The sequence below is a fragment of the Papio anubis genome, chromosome 1 (assembly GCF_008728515.1).
Source record: "Papio anubis isolate 15944 chromosome 1, Panubis1.0, whole genome shotgun sequence".
Taxonomy (NCBI): domain Eukaryota; kingdom Metazoa; phylum Chordata; class Mammalia; order Primates; family Cercopithecidae; genus Papio; species Papio anubis.
The window spans coordinates 41,910,512-41,931,621 of NC_044976.1; the positions used below are offsets into that span (position 1 = coordinate 41,910,512).

At 47.3% G+C, this 21,110-nt stretch overlaps 2 protein-coding genes across 16 annotated transcripts in view; one reads left to right on the forward strand and one right to left on the reverse strand.

The window, feature by feature from the left end:
• The window catches only part of SZT2 (SZT2 subunit of KICSTOR complex), a 67,391-nt gene extending 60,951 nt beyond the window's left edge, over positions 1–6,440 (forward strand). For 11 of the 14 annotated variants that reach the window (XM_009206628.3, XM_009206635.3, XM_009206633.3 and 8 more), the window contains exons 63-72: positions 1,180–1,270; positions 1,465–1,545; positions 1,628–1,702; positions 2,237–2,450; positions 2,825–2,978; positions 3,128–3,250; positions 3,358–3,763; positions 3,891–4,007; positions 5,388–5,456; positions 5,615–6,438. In XM_009206628.3, the coding sequence (XP_009204892.2) occupies positions 1,180–1,270; positions 1,465–1,545; positions 1,628–1,702; positions 2,237–2,450; positions 2,825–2,978; positions 3,128–3,250; positions 3,358–3,763; positions 3,891–4,007; positions 5,388–5,456; positions 5,615–5,758 (1,474 nt within the window). In that variant the 3' untranslated portion in view covers positions 5,759–6,438. Of the gene's footprint in view, positions 1–1,179; positions 1,271–1,464; positions 1,546–1,627; positions 1,703–2,236; positions 2,451–2,824; positions 2,979–3,127; positions 3,251–3,357; positions 3,764–3,890; positions 4,008–5,387; positions 5,457–5,614 lie in introns of all 14 variants that reach the window. The other 3 variants (XM_021940479.2, XM_031667735.1, XM_021940496.2) reach the window with 3 other exon arrangements.
• Positions 6,441–9,498, reverse strand: HYI (hydroxypyruvate isomerase (putative)). 2 transcript variants are annotated; one of them, XM_003891718.4, is made up of 8 exons: positions 8,875–9,498; positions 8,676–8,787; positions 7,491–7,605; positions 7,221–7,299; positions 7,083–7,132; positions 6,929–6,998; positions 6,691–6,825; positions 6,441–6,593 (listed from the first exon to the last, which is right to left on the reverse strand). In XM_003891718.4, exons 1-8 carry the CDS (start codon positions 9,071–9,073, stop codon positions 6,481–6,483), a joined length of 873 nt encoding a protein of 290 aa, XP_003891767.1. In that variant the 5' UTR covers positions 9,074–9,498; the 3' UTR covers positions 6,441–6,480. The 2 variants fall into 2 exon arrangements, with proteins under 2 accessions (XP_003891767.1, XP_009204885.1); XM_009206621.3 differs by having other exon boundaries at positions 6,441–6,825.
• Positions 9,499–21,110: the final 11,612 nt, after the last annotated feature.

Here is a 21,110-nt window from a genome sequence, read left to right on the forward strand (position 1 = left end):
CCCACGGTTGTGGCCCGTGCTCTATGTTCCTCTCCAGATTCTGTGTTCCCTGCCCTTTCCCAGTAGCTGTATGCGAAAAATGAGCTGTTCACCTTACACACAGCTACTTTTGTGTCTCCAGATTTGTGAGTTTATCAAGGCATGTTCTCCCTCCTCTGTTTTCAGTTAGAACCTTTTCAAGCCAGTAGTCCAGAAAGCCAGTTCTAACTCTCCCATGTTTCTGTGCCCAACTCTCCACTCCCCAGGTTTCCCTCTCTTCCAGGCATTAGGAAGAGAAGGCGTGCCTGCCTCTCCTGTGATCCCATCTCAGGCCAGGCTGGCCCCTCCTACCCTGGGGAGGAGCTGCACAGCTTGCTGCCTTGACAGTTCCCAGCTCTAGGAGCTTGTCTAAAGGACTTTAATTTGCACACTTGCCATCAGTTATGCTCTTCCCCCCAAATCTGAATTCCTTTTTAAAACAAGACACTGAGTTAAAAAAAAAAAAAAAAAAAAAATTCTGCAGCAAAATTTAAAGCCAGGCCTTCCCTTCCCGCCAATCTTTAACAATCACTAAGTCTTGTCCCAGTTTCCTTGAGGTTTAAATGGGACACTTTTTCCGCCAGAGGTTTTGACCCCCAGCAAGAACTCTGGCAGTTTATAGCCCCTTGGCGTGAGTGGGTCCCCCTGACCCCTTCTGTTCTGTCCCTTCTTCCCAGTCCTTCCCCTGCTTCCCTTCTCCCCTATCCTCTGCACTAAACTGTGATGAGCAATATGCCTCTTAAAGCCTGGAACTGCCATCCCACAATCAAAAGACAGCAGCTTTTCCCTCTCAGAGGAAGGTACCTAACCAGGCATCAAGCATCTCCTTGAATTTTCCTAATCAAATCGTAGACATGCATCACCCTCCCCCTTCTCTCTCCTGCCCAGCACGCACCCTCTCAGTAGCAGAGAGGCTTAGACTCCACCTCCCCACTGAGCACTGTTTTTGCCTCCCTTGAAGCAGCAGCTGCTGTGGAGAAAGCCTGGCCCTGCAGTCTAGACCTGGACTCCAGGCCCAGCCTTGCCACTCACAGTGGCACCTTTGTGGGCCTGTTTCCTCCCCTGCAAAATGATTCCATGTAAAACGGATTCTGGATCTGATCACCGTGACTGCATGCCACTTGCCTGCCTCATCCTCTTATCCTTCCTCCTCTTCTACAGCACCAGCCGGCCACGGGCCATGGCTATCCTTGGAACAGAGGGTCGAGGCTCCTTCTCCTGCCCTAAAACCAAGACTGATGGGAGCCCCAAGGTAACTTGTCATATAATGGTAAAGTTACTGATGCTGAATTACTTTCCCATGGCCTGAGGTCACTGACCCTGAGTGATGTACCGAGGTCACTGATCCCAGACTGACACCATTAAAGTCAGGATCTAAGGGACTTCCACCCTACTGATTCGAGGCTGGTGAGCCCCCAATCCTTGCCCCGTTTTTCCTTTCTTCAGAGTACTAGCTCTCCAGTAACCACCTACCACCTGCAGCGGGCACTGCCTGGCGGCATCATCCTCATGGAACTGGCATTCCAGGTAAGCAGGAGGAGCACTGAGTGGAGAGAGCCAGACCCACCTGTCTCTTGCCTTCCTGATCTCATCTTCACCTTCCCTCCAGGGCTGTTACTTCTGTGTCAAACAGTTTGCCCTGGAATGTTCCCGAATCCCAATGGGGCAGGCTGTAAACTCACAGGTATGTGGATGAGGTGTAGGCACAGTCAGTGCACCCCAGTGTCCTGTGGGCAGCATGGCTCCATGTCTCATTTGCTGGGCAGCAGAGTAATGCAGTGGGCAGGCTGGCTTAGTGACTGATGCAGTGCTGTGGCCTGGCTAGGTCAGTGCTCATTCTGGTGAGCTGCACTCACTACCAGGCTGACCCTGTCGGTCATCCAAAGTGTGTTCAGCTGTAGCCCTGAGGCAGCACAGTGCCTGGTCTGGCCTGTAGTCATCTAGGGTCTGTGGCAGACCCTAGTGGAATCTGGGATACAGCAGAATGGCCCAGTGTCTCAAAATGGCCCTAGTTTCATGGAAGTAGTTACAATACAGTATGAAAAAGGGAGGCTAGAATGAGGAGGCCTTCCCACAGAAACCATTCTGGCAGAGGGCATTCCACTGGGCCACAGCAGCAGGGGAAAAATTGCACTTCTTTCCACAGAAGGAGGGAAACATGTATTGGGCAGCCAGTGCAGCCACACCCTAACCCTGTCTCCTGCTGCTGCCTCCCCAGCTGTCCATGCTGTTCACAGAGGAGTGTGACAAGGTGCGAGACCTGATGCATGTGCACTCGTTCAGCTATGACTTCCATCTGCGCCTCGTGCACCAGCATGTACTAGGTGCCCACCTGGTGCTGCGGCACGGCTACCACCTCACCACCTTCCTGCGACACTTCCTGGCCCACCACCCCGACGGACCCCACTTCGGCCGCAATCACATTTACCAAGGTCAGTGCCCAAGGGCAAGCCAGTGAACCCAAAAAAGAACAGGCCACAGGTGCCTCCAGGTCAGGGCTGGTGGGACTACCTCCCTGGACAAGTGGTCCCATGTTGTTAATTACCTCATGTCACACATATCATGTCCCCATGTTTCTGTCCTGTGTCTTTCTTACCAGAGTTTGGACCCCATGTCACATGTTCCCTGCCCTCTGAGTTACTTTTGTCCCATCTCAGTGTTCCACAGGAATGCAGGAGCTCCTAAGGAAAGCAGACCCACTCTGCCTGCCAGTCAGAGCTTTAAAGACTCCCATCCCTGTGCCCCACCAGATCAGTGTGTCTGTCCTAGGCTTAGTGTCTGCTGTCTCCTGTTACTTACCCCTCAGGGACATTGGAGCTCCCCACACCACTCATCGCTGCCCACCAGCTGTACAACTACGTGGCTGACCATGCCAGCTCTTACCACATGAAGCCATTGCGAATGGCCCGGCCAGGGGGCCCAGAACACAATGAGTATGCCCTGGTGTCGGCATGGCACAGGTAAGGCTGGGAGGGGCATCCAGCATGCATGCTGCAGGAGCTGGGGCTGGGACATACTTGCAGTAGGGAGACCCGTGTTTTCTTGGGCAGGGTGAGGTTTGTTTCATTAGAACCCCAGAGTTGACATCTCCCCAACCTGTCCTGCACAGCTCTGGCTCCTACCTGGATTCTGAGGGACTTCGCCACCAGGATGACTTTGATGTGTCTCTGCTTGTCTGTCACTGTGCTGCACCCTTTGAGGAGCAAGGAGAGGCTGAGCGGCACGTTCTGCGGTCAGCAGATCCCCTACCTTGAACACGCCCATTTCCCAGCCTGCCCCACCCTGCCCTGTGTGTCTTTTGCTATGACCGCCACTCTCCTGCCCTGCTCCCCACTCCAGGCTACAGTTCTTCGTGGTGCTCACCAGCCAGCGAGAGCTCTTTCCCAGGCTCACTGCTGACATGCGCCGCTTCCGGAAGCCACCCAGACTGCCCCCTGAGCCAGAGGCTCCTGGGAGTTCAGCTGGCAGCCCTGGGGAGGCCTCAGGGCTTGTTCTAGCGCCAGGACCGGCTCCTCTGTTCCCACCACTGGCTGCAGAGGTGGGCATGGCACGGGCACGACTGGCTCAGCTGGTACGGCTGGCTGGAGGGCACTGCCGTCGGGACACCCTTTGGAAGCGCCTCTTCTTGCTGGAGCCACCAGGGCCTGATAGACTGCGGCTAGGGGGACGCCTGGCCCTGGCAGAGCTGGAGGAGCTCCTAGAAGCAGTCCATACCAAATCCATTGGGGACATCGACCCCCAGCTGGTAAGGGACTGTGGGCTCCTGAAAGAGCTGGGGTAGATGCCAGGAATTCCACTGGCAACCAGGGCAGAGAGCACAGGAATCTGAGGTGACTGGCACAGAAGACTCAGGCCTGTGGCTCCTCCCCCAGGACTGCTTCCTATCCATGACAGTCTCCTGGTACCAGAGCCTGATCAAAGTTCTCCTAAGCCGCTTCCCCCAGAGTTGTCGCCATTTCCAAAGCCCAGACTTGGGAACTCAGTACCTGGTAAGTCCCCTTGAGCTTCCTCTGAAAAGGACAACATAGCAGAAATCCTCACCAGACAGATGCGCCCCTCAGCCTGACCAAGCAAGCTCTGCTCTGGAGGGAGGCCTAGACAGAATGGGACTCCACAGATACATGTAAAACCTTTCCAGTACCGGGCATCGAGCTACAGTATGTGATTCTCTGAGCAGCTCTGCCCTCAAAGACTCACCAAGAACACAAGCTTTGGCTTGAGATCCTGAGGGCCAGGCTCTGGAACTGACAACCCAAGGAGCTCTCAGAACTTTGTCAGTAGGCTGGAGCCCCAGAAAGGACCCCTTGGGCTTTGAAGCCTTGTTACTCAAAGTGTGGTCCACAGACCAGCAGCCGCAGCACCTGGGAGCTTGCTGAAACACAGGCTCTCCGGCCACATCTGAGACTGCTGACTCGGGATCTGCAGGTTGTCAGTCTCCCCAGGTGATTTGTGTGCACACTGAAGTTTGAAAGCGCTGCTGTAAAGGACAGGTAGAGCTGCGGTGGTGGAGCATGGGGCATTAAGGAGCCCACAGAGATGGGCCCGGCCAGAGCTGAGGTTCAAGAGAGGAGGCGTTACGAGAGAAGATTTCAAGTAAGAAAGTAGGAGGTGGAGCCAGGTGAGGGGTCCTGCAGCACAGTGCTTGTGCAGAGGATTCATTTCAGGGTGCAGGAAGGGTCTCCCAGAGAAGCCGAGGTCAGTTAGGATGAGGCTGCAGTAGTGTCAGCGGTTGTGAATAGAGGGGGGTGCCCCTGTGGGTGGTGGGAAGGCTGGAGCAGGAGTGGGTTTTGGGGAAGGGTGACAAGTCCAACCTGGGGGAAGTTGAGTCTGGGGTCCATAAGGCCCTTCACCGTCTGCAAGGTTTGTGGGTACCAGGGATTCAAGCTCAGGAGAGTCGTAGGCAGCAGCTCTGTGAACAGGTGGTAACTGAAGCCTTGGGAGAGCAAATCATCCCAGGATGGATCACTAAGCAGAGTGTTAGGGAGCAGACAGACATAAGGGGACAGGACAATCCCAGGGGTGGTCAGAGAGGAGTCCCAGGACAGGAGGCAAGGAGGTTGTGCCAGGGGTACAGCACTCTCCATTGATTGGCTTCAGCGTACCAGGCTCTGTGTGGGGCCTCCATGATCTACTGTTACCCCTCATTCTGACGCAGCTCAGATGGGCTGACGGGCAAGCCAGCGAGGATGAGGACTGAGGCTCAATTTGGAGACATGGTTCTATGTGACCTCGGGGTACAGGCGGGGTGAGGTGTGGAGATGGAAGTAGGCCTCTCCTCATCCTCCCTTCACCTCAGGATGCCCTGTGGAAGGGTCTGTGTCACTTCGGGGGAGAGAGACCTCAGTCCCCTTCTCATCTTTTCACTGCAGGTTGTGCTGAATCAGAAGTTCACTGACTGCTTTGTGCTGGTGTTTCTGGACTCCCACTTAGGAAAGACGGTGAGAACAAGTCGGGGGCTTTGTGTCAGCCTTGTGGAAGGCCATACCCCAAATGTACGGAGCCTGCTGGGTTGGGGTGCCCACCCTTTCTGAGCCCTGCCTCCTGTCCCCACCCATGCCCTCCTCTCACCAGCGCACCCCCACCATGTTCCCCACAGTCTCTGACAGTGGTTTTCCGAGAGCCCTTCCCAGTACAGCCGCAGGACAGCGAGAGCCCCCCTGCCCAACTAGTCTCCACCTACCACCACCTGGAGTCTGTCATCAACACAGCCTGTTTCACCCTCTGGACCCGCCTCCTCTGAGAGAGTGGACTGGACCACCGCATGTCACTGTTCCTCCAATCGTGGGTCTACAAGATTGCCCGCCAGAGGCAGGACTGACCAGCCCTTCTGGGCCCCAGGGCAAGTCAGACACTGAGTGACACCAAAGGCTTTGTAACTATGTCTTGGGGGTCTGCTGCCCCAGCCTGGCTGCAGGAACTGCCCTCCTCAAACACCCACAGCCAGTGACCCATCCAGGACTTCAGAGGGTCAGGTCAACCCAAGGACCCCTTGGGCCCTTCTGGGGTACTCCTTTCTGCCCACCTGGTAGAGTCTCGGGAGTTCACACGGGGTGGCAAAAACTTACCCCCTAGAGCTCCTCTACCTGATCCTGCCCCCCAGCCTTTGACCATGGTCAGCCACCTGTGTCCCTTGAGCCCTCAGGTCTTCACCTCCCACTTGGACATCACTGCTGGACATTCCCATTGAGATGACAACTGGGTTCCAATCCCAGCTTTGCCTTTGAAGCACCTGTGGCCACTGTCAAGTCCCTTTGCTCTCAGACCCTGGGTTTCTCATCCTTTAATGAGAAGGTGGGCTCAGAAGCTCTCCCACCTCCACAGCAACCCTGGCACTGGCTTCTCAATGGGAGGGAAGCAACAGAGAAACTGAAGTGTTAGACACTATGTGTCCCCCCACCCCATAACAGAGACATAAGACAATGTTCAGCGGGTCATCTTTAATGCAGAGGAGGAGATGGGATCTCACTCGCTGTCTGGAGGCATGTGGGTGGTGTGCAGGCCCTCACTGGCCACCTCAGGGTGGCCCCGCCTATCCCAGTATGAACGTAGCCAACTCAAGCCCTCTACTGTGTCTCCTGTAGGGAGAGGGAGGCCTGGGCATCTCAGCCCACAAGGAGAAAACAGCCCCTGTCCAGTCCCTCCAGAGCTCCCTTCCCCAGGGCCACCCCTCACCTCGAGGCTGATACTCGCAGCCCACAAAGCCTTTGTAGCCTTCATCTTCCAGCAGTTGAAACAGATAGGGGAAATTCAGCTCTCCGGGGCTGCTGGGCTCCCCTCGGCCTGGGACCTGTGCCACCTGCACATGCCCTGGGGACAGATGTGGACAAATGTGGGGTCCAGGCTCCTGCCAGGGCCTGAAGAACAGATGTGGGGATTGAAAGGGTGGGAGGGCGCAGGAAGCTCCTCTCACCAACAATGGGCAGGAACTCCTGGATGTTTCCTGTCAGGTTCCCATCCATGATCTGCCAGTGGAATATGTCCTGGGGAAGAGGATACTACAGTCCAAGACCCCGCAGGCCCCACCCTCCTTCCGGTCTTCAAAGTACCCCCTTTCTTCCACTTACCATTTGTAATTGGAGGTTGGGTCTTCCCACCTTCTGTAAGATGGCTGCCGCTGTAAGAGAAGCCAGGGAGGGGGCCGTGAGCCTCAAGGAGAGCACAGGAATCAAAAGGGACAGAAGGAGACAGGGCTGGGGTCATACCCTGCTGGGGCGTGTCCAGGAAGTACTGGGGGTCAGTGATGCGGGTATTGATGGGCTCCAGCAGTCCCACGAGGTCCTCCTAGCAGCATGTCGGGTGCTGTGAATAGAGCTCCTTCCCAAGTTCGTCCCCCATCAGTCAGTCACTGGTCAAGGCCCTCACCTGTCCCTCTGACCTAGGCTGGCAGCCTCATGTGCTGTCCCCACTGTGCACCCCCTCCTCCGCACACCCACAAAGACATGTAAGTACATGTGTGTTTCCACCTTTCTCACCTCAGCCAAAACCCCAGCTGCATGCCTCAGGTTCTCCAGAAAAACGATCTCCATCTCAGCTTTGACTGCTATTCGATCAGCTCCCTGGGGTACTCGGCCAGCCATCAGGTGGATCCTGTGAGGAAGATGGACTGGAGGCCTTGCCTCCCTTGGCTCTCTGCACCTCTTCCAGGATTCCCTGACTCTGCTGGCCCTTGCCTGTCTCCCCAGGTCTCCAGTCCATGGCACCTGAGCCACGATGCCCAGGCATCCCAGCACTTTTCAGAGACACTTCAGTAACGGCCGAGGGGAAGCCCTTTCCCAGACACCTCAGCGTCCACCCACCGCCCCCTGCCTCCAGTACTTTCTACCTTTCCTTCCCTCGGTCCTTCTCCTCAACCTATAACCTGCTAAATTCTCACCTTTAAAAATTATCCTGACCCTTGCTTGCCCTTCTCAGGTATTCCGTGCTGCTGTCTCTACTTCCTCTCCTTGCATCTACTACTTAGACTCTTCCCATCTTTTTTCTGCCCCCACCATTGACCAATAGTGATCCCCTCTTGCTAGTACCTTCTGAGCCTGTTTGGCCTCTGCAGGATTTGACATTTGATCAGCCCCATTTGAGCCGTCCACCTCCTCCCATCATCCCCTGATCTTATCAACCACATCCAGCTCTGAACAGACATTCCAGACCTCCCCACCCCAACAGGCTACATATATGTACAGCCTTAGGAACACTGCTGAACACACCAGGCTGCCTCTTGCCACAGCACCCTTGCCGGGAATACTTTACCTTCTGCCCATCAAGCAATGCCCACTCCTTGAAGACAGTCCAAGCATCACTACCTGTAAGCAGCTTTCTCTGATCCAGACAGGGTTAGGTGCCTACCCCTGCTCCCACAGCTTCCTGGAATAGGGCTGTCCTCAAATGGATCACTGCATATATTTACTCTCCTATCTTCCTAGGCAGACTGAGCTCCCAGCATGGGATCCCAGCATGGGGTGAGCATGAAAGAGTGGCAAACAGACTGGCACAGGACAGATAAAATACAAAAGGCAATTTACAAAGGACCAGGACCGCAGAGGCGGAGATAGGCCAGTGGGCTCAGACTTCTGAGCGTCTCAGACCTCAGGTCCTCGACTCCCTGAACCTGCGGCAGGGTCATGGGTCACAGAGGGGTGGGGCTTGGGGTGGAGGCGGGGTACCTGGGACAGCCCAGGGCCTTGGCGTATCGCACGGCCTGCTCCAGCCCCTCTCGGAAGGCCGCCTGTCTCCCGGGGACGGCCCCCAGCCCCATTTCCCCCTTCTCTTGGTCTCCTGCAGAGAGAACGGGCCTCAGCCCCCGACTCGGGCACTCCCCTGCCCGCGCCCCGTCCCCCACCAGCCTCCCGGCCCGCGGCGCACCCGGGGGCGTGTTGATCAGCACAAGCCGCAGCCCCGCTTCTCGCGCGGCGCGCGCCAGCGCCTCAGGCGGCTCCGCGTACGGCCAGGCCACCTCGACGGCCTCGAAGCCCGAGCTGCCCGCGGCCCGCAGCCGCGCGGGGAGGCCGGGGAGCTCGGGGAACAGCCAGGACAGATTGGCGGAGAAGCGCAGCGGCGCCATGCCTGGGGAGGCCGGGCCGGGCAGAGTCCGAGGGCTCCAAAGGCGGCGGGCGGGGCGGGGCTCTCCTTGCTGGCCCTGCGAACAAACGTGCACTCTTCCGGGTTAGAAAAGCGAAGTGCTGTAAAAATCCGGGCCTTCGCGAAAAGCGCCTTCCGTGAGCGAGAGAGGGAGCGCGGAGAGAGGCGAAGGGGCGGGGCGAGGGCGGCCGGAAAGGAGCGGGGCCCGCGCCGGGAGAAGGTGGGGAGGCCGGGCTCCCGGACCTGAAAGCCGGACGCGGGGCCAGAGAGAGCTGGCTGCCCGAGGGCCAGGTTGCAATGATGGGACGCGCACTTTAATACTGAGTCTTTCCTCTGTTTATAAAAATACTATCTGTTCGTTAAGCAACATTTGAAAGCTGTATAACCAAATAAAGAAGCACTTTTATACCACCAGTTATCACACCACTAGCCTGTTAGCTTTCCCGTCCAAATTTTAAAATATGCAGTTTTTTTCTTTGGAAACTGTGATCTTTCGGTATATGCGGTTTTATAGCCCTTTTTCATGGAATATTATTTTGTGAGCATTTCCTCGTGTTTTCCAATAGCCTTCAAAATCTGTGCCTTCGCTGCTCATTGTTGCACACCTAAGCAGCAAGTCATTTATTGTACTTTGTGGTTGGATATTGTGTGTGTGCGCGCGCGCTGCAAGCGCACTTTCATGCACTTCTTAGTCCCTATCTCTGACTCTTTTTCAAGTCGTTTTCTAGAGATGTCCATCACAGTGTTGGCCCGTTCACGCCGTTTGTCTTTTGCAAGGGAAACGGCACCATTGAGCAGCTATGGGTGAGCTGTCCTCTCTTAGCCTTAGCCTCAGCTGATTGGACCAGGGAGGTCATCTGATCCCAGGACAGCCAATCCATAGACTGGTCAAAGACCTCTTACTTGCGTGGTTTGGAAAGATAAGATAACCAATCAAGAGTTCAAACAAAGAAATGCTGAGAGTCAACAGGTGGTGTTGCCAGAAGGTAACTGGGCTGTAGAAACGAAATAAGACAGAGTCCTATGGTAAAGAAAAGCTAGAGCGGAAAGGAGGGGAACCAAGTCCTGTGAATAGAGGTAGCACACTGAGAAGCCCATGTCGTCCCAGGGGTGCCCAAACCCATAGCTGCCCCCAGGTCTGTGCACTTAAGGCTGGGATGCTTAGACTTTCCTGGGTTTCTTTGTCTGTATAGCATCTTAATGTTTCTTGAGATAATTTGAATGATTTTACTTTCATCTACAATAACCCACCTGATTGGGCAGGTTCTTAGGGGTAGAATTACATGGTCAAAAATAGGAACATATCTAAGTTATTGATGTCTTAAATTTCCTTTGAAAAATATAAATCTATATCCCAACAGTTCATGAGTAAACGTCATCTTGATCTATCGTCTGTGCTAACTTTGACAGAAAAGCTGAAAGTGCAACATTAGGAACACCCAGCTTCCACTGATTGTTCTGTCAACACTCAACTCCATCTCAAATGAGGCTAACTCAGACACCAGGGATCCAGCCTGATCCCGTGGTGAATCCAAATGCTTAGAAGGTTCCATTTCTTCAGCTCTGCCTCCAAGAACAGACTGCTGCCAACTGACACTGATACCTGATTTCTTGCTCATTTGCAACTGGTTTTATACTAGGACCTTTGCCTTGTCTTGGAATGTGTTTCTTGGGTATCGTCCTGTCAAGATCTCACTAAGCTTAACATTGGAATCAATCCCAACTTTAGTGTGTGTGCAATCCAAAATCAACAATACAGAGTAACATCCAGAGGAAGTAATTCCTTTATTACCACCTCACTGTTGATCTCTGAGTATGCAAATTCCATTTATGATGTTGAAAGCACCACCATCTGCTGAGCTCTGCGTCAGAAACAAAATGTGTCCAACTCCCAATGGTCCACCCCTTTTTTCCTTGGACATCCCTTAGGGCAGTAAAGATTATGTATAAACTAGACATACATGACTCACTTTCCCCTTAATTCCCTTACAACACCTTCACATAATATGCCCAAATAAATATATAAGGAGTGCAATGTCCATGAAAATTATTTGCTTTATTCACCTTTGGCTATGTCTTATCCCACCTTGCAACACAGGCATGAGACTAAGTTATCACAAGTTTGGATTCTTTGCATTTGCCTTTTTTTCTGGCTTTATTGTACTTCACAGATATGTATTTAGCTTTTAACCAAATAATTTGCACAGGTGTGGTATTAAAGTAACAACAATTTGTAAATAGTTGCATGGATAATGGCAAAAACTTTAGTACAGAGTTCAGAGTCTCATTTGATCACTGGATAGCATTTGGCAATGCAGTAAAACATATTACAACTCATGTGAAATGCAAATCAAAACCTCAATGAAATTCTATTTTATGCCTTTCAGATTGGCAAAAATAAAAAAGACATTATCAAATATTGGATAGGATTTGGAACAACTGCTGATAGGAGTGTAAATCACTATAACCTCCTTGGAAAACAATTTGGCCTTGTCTCTTAAGGCTGATATGCCTTTGATCCAACAGTTCCTTTCCCAGGTGTATCCCCTGAAGAAAGTTTTGCACAAGTGTACCAGGCAAAAAGTAAAGTGATGTTCACAGCAGAACTACTTATGTAGCAAAAAGCTGGAACTAACTCAAATGTCCATACATACATACATAGGTGAGTTGTGTAATAGTACAGTCATACCGTGTTGTACAAGAGAAAGCTGGTGGCTCAAATGATAAAACTGAGTTTGTTCTTGTTAACACAAGATTATGTATAAACTAGACATACATGACTCACTTACCCCTTAATTCCCTTACAACACCTTCACATAATATGCCCAAATAAATATATAAGGAGTGCAATGTCCATGAAAATTATTTGCTTTATTCACCTTCGGCTATGTCTTATCCCACCTTGCAACACAGGACAATATATGAAGAGCTTAGTGAAGTTTAATTGGAACTGAAAAACATCATTATGAAAGCATCAAGTGGATACATCTCAGAAACATAATCTCTAGAGGAAGAAGCAAATCACGGAGAAATACATACAGTGTGATTCCATTGACAAAAAGTCAAAGGCAGGGAAAACCAACAGTATCTTGTGTAGGAATATGGATATCCCTGGTAAAACAATGAAAAACAAGTGAATAATTATCACAAAATTCAGCATAATGGTGACGACCCCTAGAGGACGACGGAAGAGGGTAGCATTGGAGCCTTTGAAAGCATTAGTTATCCTTTCTCTTACCTTGGATAGCACATTCATGTATGTTAACTTTACTACTCTTCTTTAGAGTTAACACATATTTTATAAATATCATTTTATATCTGTTTTATATTTAATAAAAACACATTTTTAAAACCTGTATGTATTTACTGCCGTCTGTTAGCACATTTGATATTAACATCCTCATTGTGGTATCATTATAATCTCAAGATTTTTCTACAGGTTCAGCTTGTTCGTATTGTTTGTCTGGTTTGAATTATAATGATCACTTCTTAGACTCAACTTGCCACTGCTCAGTATAGTGATCTTTTATTGTATTATCTGCCCAGAACCTATGGCAGGCAGCCTGTAAAATGGTCCCCAATGGGTCAGAGCGGGTGGTTCACACCTGTAATCCCAGCCCTTTGGGAGGCTGAGGCAGGAGAATAACTTGAGCCCAGGAGTTTGAGACCAGCCTTAGCAACCTAGTGAAACCCCATCTCGACAAAAATATAAAAATTGGCCAAGCATGGTGGCATGTGTGTGTAGTCCCAGCTACTCCAGAGGCCGAGGTGGGAAGATCGCTTGAGTCTGGGGGGTCCAGGCTGCAGTGAGCCATAATTGCACCACTGCAGTCCAGCCTGGGTGACAGAGCAAAATCCTGTCACAAAAAATAATAAAATAAAATAAAATAAAATAAAATAAAATAAAATCGATAGACCATTAGCAAGATTAACCAAGAAGAGTGAAAATCCAAATAACCTCACTAAGAAACAAAACAGGAAATATTACCACTGACACTGCAGAAATACAAAAGATCATTCAAGGCAACTATGAACATCTTTATGCACATAAACTAGAAAACCTAGAAGGGGATAAATTCCTGGAAAAACACAACCCTCCTTGCTTAAATCAGGAAGAATTTGATACTCTGAACAGAGCAATCAGCAAGATTGAAATGGTAATTTAAAAATTACCAACAAAATTAAGTCCAGGACCAGACGGATTCACAGCAGAATTCTACCAGACATTCCAAGAATTGGTGCCAATCCTTTTGACACTATTCCACAAGACAGAGAAGGAAGGAACACTCCCTAATTCATTCTATGAAGGCAGCATCACCCTAATACCAAAACCAGGAAAGGACACAACTAAAAAAGAAAACTACAGATGAATATCCTTGATGAACATAGATGCTAAAATCCTTAACAAAATACTAGCTAACCGAATCCAACAACATATCAAAAAGATAATCCACCACGATCAAGTGGGTTTCATTCCAGGGATGCAGGGATGGTTTAACATATGTAAGTCAATAAATGTGATACATCACATAAACAAGAATTAAAAACAAAAATCACATGATCATCTCAATAGATGCAGAAAAAGCATTCGACAAAATCCAGCATCCCTTTATGATTAAAACCCTCAGCAAAATTGGCATATGAGGGACATACTTTAATGTAATAAAAGCCATCTATGACAAACCCACAGCCAACATAATACTGAATGGGGAAAAGTTGAAAGCATTCCCTCTGAGAATGGAAACAAGACAAGGCTGCCCACTCTCACCACTCCTCTTCAGCATGGTCCTGGAAGTCCTAGCCAGAACAATCAGACAAGAGAAAGAAATAAAGGGCATCCACATTGGTAAAGAGGGAGTCATACTGTCCCTGTTTGCTAACAATATGATTGTTTACCTTGAAAACCCTAAGGACTCCTCCAGAAAGCTCCTAGAACTGATTAAAGAATTCAGCAAAGTTTCCGGATACAAGATTAATGTACACAAATCAGTAGCTCTTCTATACACCAACAGTGATCAAGCAGAGAATCAAATCAAGATTTCAACCCCTTTTTACAATAGCTCAAAAAAAAAAAAAAAAAAAAAAACCTTAGGAATATACCTAACAAAGGAGTTCAAAGACCTCTACAAGGAAAACTACAAAACACTGCTGAAAGAAATTATAGACAACACAAACAAATGGAAACACATTTCATGTTCATGGATAGGTAGAATCAATATTGTGAAAATGATCATACTGTCAGCCAGACGCGGTGGCTCATGCCTATAATCCCAACAGTTTGGGAGGCCAAGGAGGGCAGATCACTTAAGGTCAGGAGTTTGAGACCAGCCTGGCCAATATGGTGAAACCCTGTCTCTACTCAAAATACAAAAATTAGCTGAACGTGGTGGTGCACGCCTGTAGCCCCAGGTACTAGGGAGGCTGAGGCAGGAGAATAGCTTGAACCTGGGAGGCGAATGTTGCAGTGAGCCGAGATCATGCCACTGCACTCCAGCCTGGACGACAGAGCAAGACTCAGTCTCAAAAAAAAAAAAGAAAAAGAAAAAAAGAAAATGACCATACTACCAAAAGCAATCTACGAATTCAATGCAATCCCCATCAAAATACCACTATCATTCTTAACAGAGTTAGAAAAAACAATTCTAAAATTCATAGGAACCAAAAAAGAGCCCGCATAGCCAAAGCACGATTAAGCAAAAAGAAAAATTCTGGAGGCATCACACTACCTTATTTCAAACTATACTTTAAGGCCACAGTCATCAAAATAGCATGGTACTGGTATAAAAATAAACATATAGACCAATGGAATAGAATAGAGAACCCAGAAATAAACCCAAATACTTATATCCAACTGATCTTCGACAAAGCAAATAAAAACATAAACTGGGGAAAGGACACCCTTTTCAACAAATGGTGCTGGGATAATTGGCTAGCCACATGTAGGAGAATGAAACTGGATCCTCATCTCTCACCTTATTACAAAAATCAACTCAAGATGGATTAAGGACTTAAACCTAAGACCTGAAACTATAAAAACTTTAGAAGATAACATTGGAAAAACCCTTCTAGATGTTGACTTAGGCAAGGATTTCATGACCAAGAACCCAAAAGCCAATGCAATAAAAACAAAGATTAATAGCTGAGATCTAATTAAACTAAAGAGCTTTTGCATGGCAAAAGGAAGAGTCAGCAGAGTAGACAGACAACCCACAGAGTGGGAGAAAATCTTTACAGTCTATACATCTGACAAAGGACTAATATCCAGAATCTACAACAAACTCAATCAAATCAGTAAGAAAAAAAAAATCCCATCGAAAAGTAGGCGAAGGACATTAATAAACAATTCTCAAAAGAAGATATACAAATGGCCAACAAATATATGAAAAAATGCTCAACATCACCAATGATCAGGGAAATGCAAATCAAAACCACAATGTGATACCACCTTACTCTTGCAAGAATGGCCATAATCAAAAAATCAAAAAACAGTAGATGTTGGCATGGATGCGGTGAACAAGGAACACTTCTACACTGCTGGTAGGATGTAAACTAGTACAACCACAATGGAAAACAGTGTGGAGATTCCATAAAGAATTAAAAGTAGAACTACCATTTGATCCAGGAGTCCCACTACTGGGTATCTACCCAGAGGAAAAGAAATTACTATTCGAAAAAGATACTGGCACACACATGTTTATAGCAGCACAATTCACAATTGCAAAATCGTGGAACCAACCCAAATGCCCATTAATCAACAAGTGGATAAAGAAACTGTGATATATATATATAATATATATATTATATTATATAGTATATATGTCTATAATATATATTGTATTATATAGTATATATGTCTATAATATATATTATATTATATATTATAGTATATAGTATATACATCTATAATATATATTATATTTTTTATATATATGGTGGAATATTACTCAGCCATAAAAAAGAATGAAGTAATAACATTTGCAGTGACCTGGGTCAGATTGGAGACTTATTCTAAGTGGAATAACTCAGGAATGGAAAACCAAACATTGTATGTTCTCACTGATATGTGGGAGCTAAGTTACAAGGATGCAAAGGCATAAGAATGATACAATGGACTTTGGGGACTTGGGGGGAAGAGTGGGAGGAGGTGAGGGATAAAGGACTACAAATAGGGTGTGGCATATACTACTCATAAATCACCACTAAAGAATTTACTCATGTAACCAAATACCACCCATCCCCCAATAACTTATGAAAAATAAAAAAAAAAAATTAAAATTAGCCAGGCGGGTGGCTCACACCTATAATCCCAACATTTTGGGAAGCTGAGGCGGGTGGATCACTTGAGGTCAGGAGTTCAAGATCTGCCTGGCCAACATGGGGAAACCCCATTTCTACTAAACATACAAAAATTAGCTGGGCGTGATGGTGCGTGCCTGTAATCTCAGCTACTCGGGAGACTGAGGCAGGACAATTGCTTGAACCTGGGAGGTGGAGGTTGTAGTGAGCAGAGATCGCGCCTCTGTACTCCAGCCTGGGTAACAGAGTGAGACTCTGTCTCAAAAAATAAATAAAGCAAACAAACAAAAAGTGGTTCCTTCTATCTCTGTCTCCTGGTATTCATGCCCCCATGTACCGCCTTTCCCTTGTTTGTGAGCTGGACCTAGCAACTCACTTCAAACAAGCAGAATATTGCAGAAGTGGTGTGATGTCGTCTCAGAGACTACATTGCAAAAAGGCTGTGGCTCCTGTCTTGGCTCCTTTCACTCTTTCACTCACTTGTTCTGAGGAAAACCTACTGCCATGTTGTGAGCTGCCCTGTGGAAACACCTATGTGTCAATGAACTGATGTTCTGGCTGTTATGGACTGAGTGTTTGCGTTTCCCCAAAATTCATATGTTGAAGTCCTAACCACTAATGTGATGGCATTTAGGAATGAGGCCTTTGGGAGGTGACTAGGTCTAGATAAGGTCATGGGAGTGGGATCCCATGATGGGATAAGTGTCCTTGTAAGAAGAGGAAGAGAAACCAGAGTTTGCTCCCCACCCCCCACTCTCTCTCTCTCTCTCTCTCTCTCTTTCTCTCTGGACACATTGAGAAGGCAGCATCTGCAAGCCAGGAAGAAAGCCGTCACTAGGAACCACATCTGCAGGCACCTTGGTGTTGGACTTCCCAGCCTCCAGAGCTGTGTGAAATTCATGACTATTGTTGAAGCCACCCAGTCTATGGTATTTTGTTATCACAGCCCAAGCTAATACACTAGCCAACAGCTGGCAAGAACCTGAGGCCTGCCAACAGCCACATGAGTGAGCTCAGAAGCAGATCCTCCCTCGATTGAGCCTTAAAATCCCTGTCCCCTGCCCCACATTTTGCTTACAGCCTTGTAAGAGATACCCAGCTAAACTATACCTGGTCTCCTGACCCACAGAAACTCTTTGGTAGGAAATGTTTGCTGTTTTAAGTCACTGAGTCTCAGGGTAATTTATTAGCCACAGTTGATTATTAATAGAGGATCTCTTTCTTTTTCTAGGAACAATTCCCTTGTTTGGGGGAACTATATCACTTTCACCACTTCCTCACCTTAATGTGTGAATGGAACTATCATCTTCTTATATGATTCTTTCTTCTGAGTCGTAGTGATTAGTCAGTGAGTGGGCACCTGACCCAAGCTGGCCCAGCCACAATACCTCTTTCAGATGTTGCAGGTTGCCCATCTGATATATGTTTCCTCTTTTCTCCATCCTAATAGAACCATACTCATGGGGACAGTCAGCCAGAGCTAACCGTACAAAGAGAAGTGGCAAAGAAAAACCAAGAGAGGCGTTATGTTTAGCACTTGGAGCTTCTGTAAGGGAATCAACCAGGTTGGCCTTCTTTTTTTTATTATTATTTTTATTTATTTATTTATTTATTTATTTATTTATTTTGAGATGGAGTCTCACTCTGTCGCCCAGACTGGAGTGCAGTGGCACAATCTCAGCTCACTGCAAACTCCACCTCCCAGGTTCACGCCATTCTCCGGCCTCAGCCTCCTGAGTGGCTGGGATTACAGGTGCCTGCCACCACGCCTGGCTAATTTTTTGTATTTTTAGTAGAGACGGGGTTTCACCGTGTTAGCCAGGATGGTCTCGATCTCCTGACCTCGTGGTCTGCCTGCCTCGGCCTCCCCAAAGTGCTGGGATTACAGGCGTGAGCCACCGTGCCCGGCCAGGTTGGCCTTCTTACTTCATCTTAACTGTTTCCAAAATCAAGATAACCCAGAACTAACTTGCTTTTCCCATCCAAAGATCTAGCATTGTGCACATTGCAGGAAATACTTGGATCTCTCGGTAAAAAGAAATTTAAAGACCCAAAATCTGGGGCTTTGGGGCTATGTATTTATATCAATTTATGAATTTATATAATTTCATATAACTTACAGTGGAGGTTGGGACAGAGAATTAGGGACTTCAGTGTCTAAGAGCAATCTTTGTCTTTCACACATTATACTAATGTGTTTTATTTCATCCAGTCTTCTTTAAACTCTTTCCTATCTTGTTCTAAACAAGAGCATCCTCATTTCTATTCAACTTTCTTGTTTGAGCTACTAATCTTTCTACTACTTTCCTACAGTCTGCTCAAATCAGATTCCATATATCATGTTATACATTTTCACACCCAACCATGTGTTCAGTTATAGCTGTCTAGATTTAGGAATATCAACATTCAAGTGTCACTCTATTATTATTATTATTTTTTGAGCCATTGAGCCTGCATTTCTGAAGCTTCGGAATTTTTCTTTCCTACTTTACTCAATTTTACCAGTAATAGTCCATATTATATGGATTCATGACAGCTTGTAACAATGTCAAAAAGGAAACTAAATCTTGGGTAAAATTTTTCTTTCATAGTTTTCTATTATATCCAAGCATTCATATGGGAATATCCATGGTACATCTACGTTAGAACTCTATAACTAAAATTTCAGTAGATTTAAACAGAATCATCTCACACACAGTACATTGAATAATAATAGCATTATACAAAACAGCATTGAGTCACTTTAGAAAATGTGTGCTTGCATGAGCTATCATCTATATTCTTAGAAGAATATTATAATATTTGCTGTTCCATGTTATACATTTTTGTCTTTAAAAGGAAGTTCCTATCACCGGCCCTGTATCTTTAGTTTATATTCTATTCTTGAGTGGTAATATTCTGGATCTCATCCAGAAAGCTTTCTGGGCCCCTCCCTTACATTTGCATCCTGTTGGTAACACACAAAGGCCCTTGGCAGTCTCAACTTATGGAATGGTAACTAACGGCACACTCAACCACATGCAAACTTAAATACAACCAGCATTTGTATAACTCAAAGGGTACAGGTGTAAACAGTTTTTTACATTAAGTTTGTAATTTGGAAAAAATCTCAGTAACCCTGACTACACAATCCTATCCTTCCCTCGTTTAATGTTTACACTCATGAATTTTACCCATGGTGTTATGTATGTATTTTTTACAACTTGGTTTTTCCCCTTAGCAATATATATAGGAAGTCTTCCCTTAAAAAAATAAAATCAGGCCAGGCACAGTGGCTCATGCCTGTAATCCCAGCACTTTGGAAGGCCAAGGCGGGTGGATTATCTGAGATCAGGAGTTTGAGACCAGCCTGGCAAACATGGTGAAACTCCGTCTTTACTAAAAATACAAAAATTAGCCAGGCGTGGTGGCATGCGCCTGTAGTCCCAGCTACTTGGGAGGCTGAGGCAGGAGAATCACTTGAACCTGAGAGGCAGAGGTTGCAGTGAGCTGAGATTGTGCCACTGTATTCCAGCCTGGATGACAGAGCAAGACTCCATCTCAAAAATAAAAAAATAAAATCAATTTACCTTATTGTGCTCTCTCCCTTTAGCCAGTCTTTCAACTGTGTTTATATTAAAGATATGTTTTTATTGTTTCCCTACTGATAGGTAACAATATTGTTTCCAAATCTTTACTATAACAAGCAATACACATCCTTGTATATGCTTTCTTGTGGCATACAAATATGCATATTTCTGCAGCTTAGGTCCCCATAAATGGACTTTCTGGGTCAAAAGATATGCACATTTAAGGTTCAAATTCACTGCCAAATTGTCCTTCAGTTTTATCAACTTATATTCCTACTAAACAGCCCCTAAGAGTGTCTGTTTCCCCGTGTCTTCATCAACACTGGATAATGTCAGTCTTCAAAATGTTTACCAACCTGAAGGGGAAAAAACGTTTGTAAGAATCAAGTCCTCAACTAGTCCTGAGGTTGAACATCTCTCCAGATATTTATTGGCCATTAGTATCTGGATAGATGTTCAACCTCAGGAGTAATAATAATAAAAATTCTGGCCGGGCGCGGTAGCTCAAGCCTGTAATCCCAGCACTTTGGGAGGCCGAGGCGGGTGGATCACGAGGTCAGGAGATCGAGACCATCCCTGGCTAACATGGTGAAACCCCGTCTCTACTAAAAATACAAAAAACTAGCCGGGCGTGGTGGCGGGCGCCTGTAGTCCCAGCTACTCGGAGGCTGAGGCAGGAGAATGGCGTGAACCCAAGAGGCGGAGCTTGCAGTGAGCCAAGATCGTGCCACTGCACCCCAGCCTGGGCGACACAGCAAGACTCCGTCTCAAAAAAAAAATAAAATAAATAAAAAATAATAATTAAAAAAATAAAAATTCTGTGAGTTGCTTATTTGAAATCTTCGTCCCCCTTCTTTTTTTTTTTTTTTTTTTTTTGAGATAAGATTTCTCTCTGTAGCCCAGGCTGCTGGAGTGCAGTGGCACAACTGTAACCTTGAACTCCTGGACTCAAGCGATCCTCCCTACTCAGCTTCCGAAGTGGCTGAGATTACAGGAGCGCACCAGCTAATTTTTATATTTTTTTGTAGAGATGGGGTCTTGCTATTTTTGCCCAGGCTAGTCTCAAACCACTGGCCTCAAGTGATCCTCCCACCTCAACCTCTCGAAGTGCTGTGATTACAGACGTGAGCCACTCTGCTTGGCTATTAGTTGGAT

Excerpts from the sequence above, each read along its gene's own strand:
- HYI (XM_009206621.3), bottom strand. The coding sequence starts at position 9,073 with ATGGCGCCGCTGCGCTTCTCCGCCAATCTGTCCTGGCTGTTCCCCGAG. Across the intron at positions 7,606-8,675 it reads AAGGCCCTGGGCTGTCCCAG|GATCCACCTGATGGCTGGCC; the intron begins GTACCCCGCCTC and ends TCTTCCTCACAG. Across the intron at positions 7,133-7,220 it reads CCTGGACACGCCCCAGCAGG|CGGCAGCCATCTTACAGAAG; the intron begins GTATGACCCCAG and ends CTTCTCTTACAG.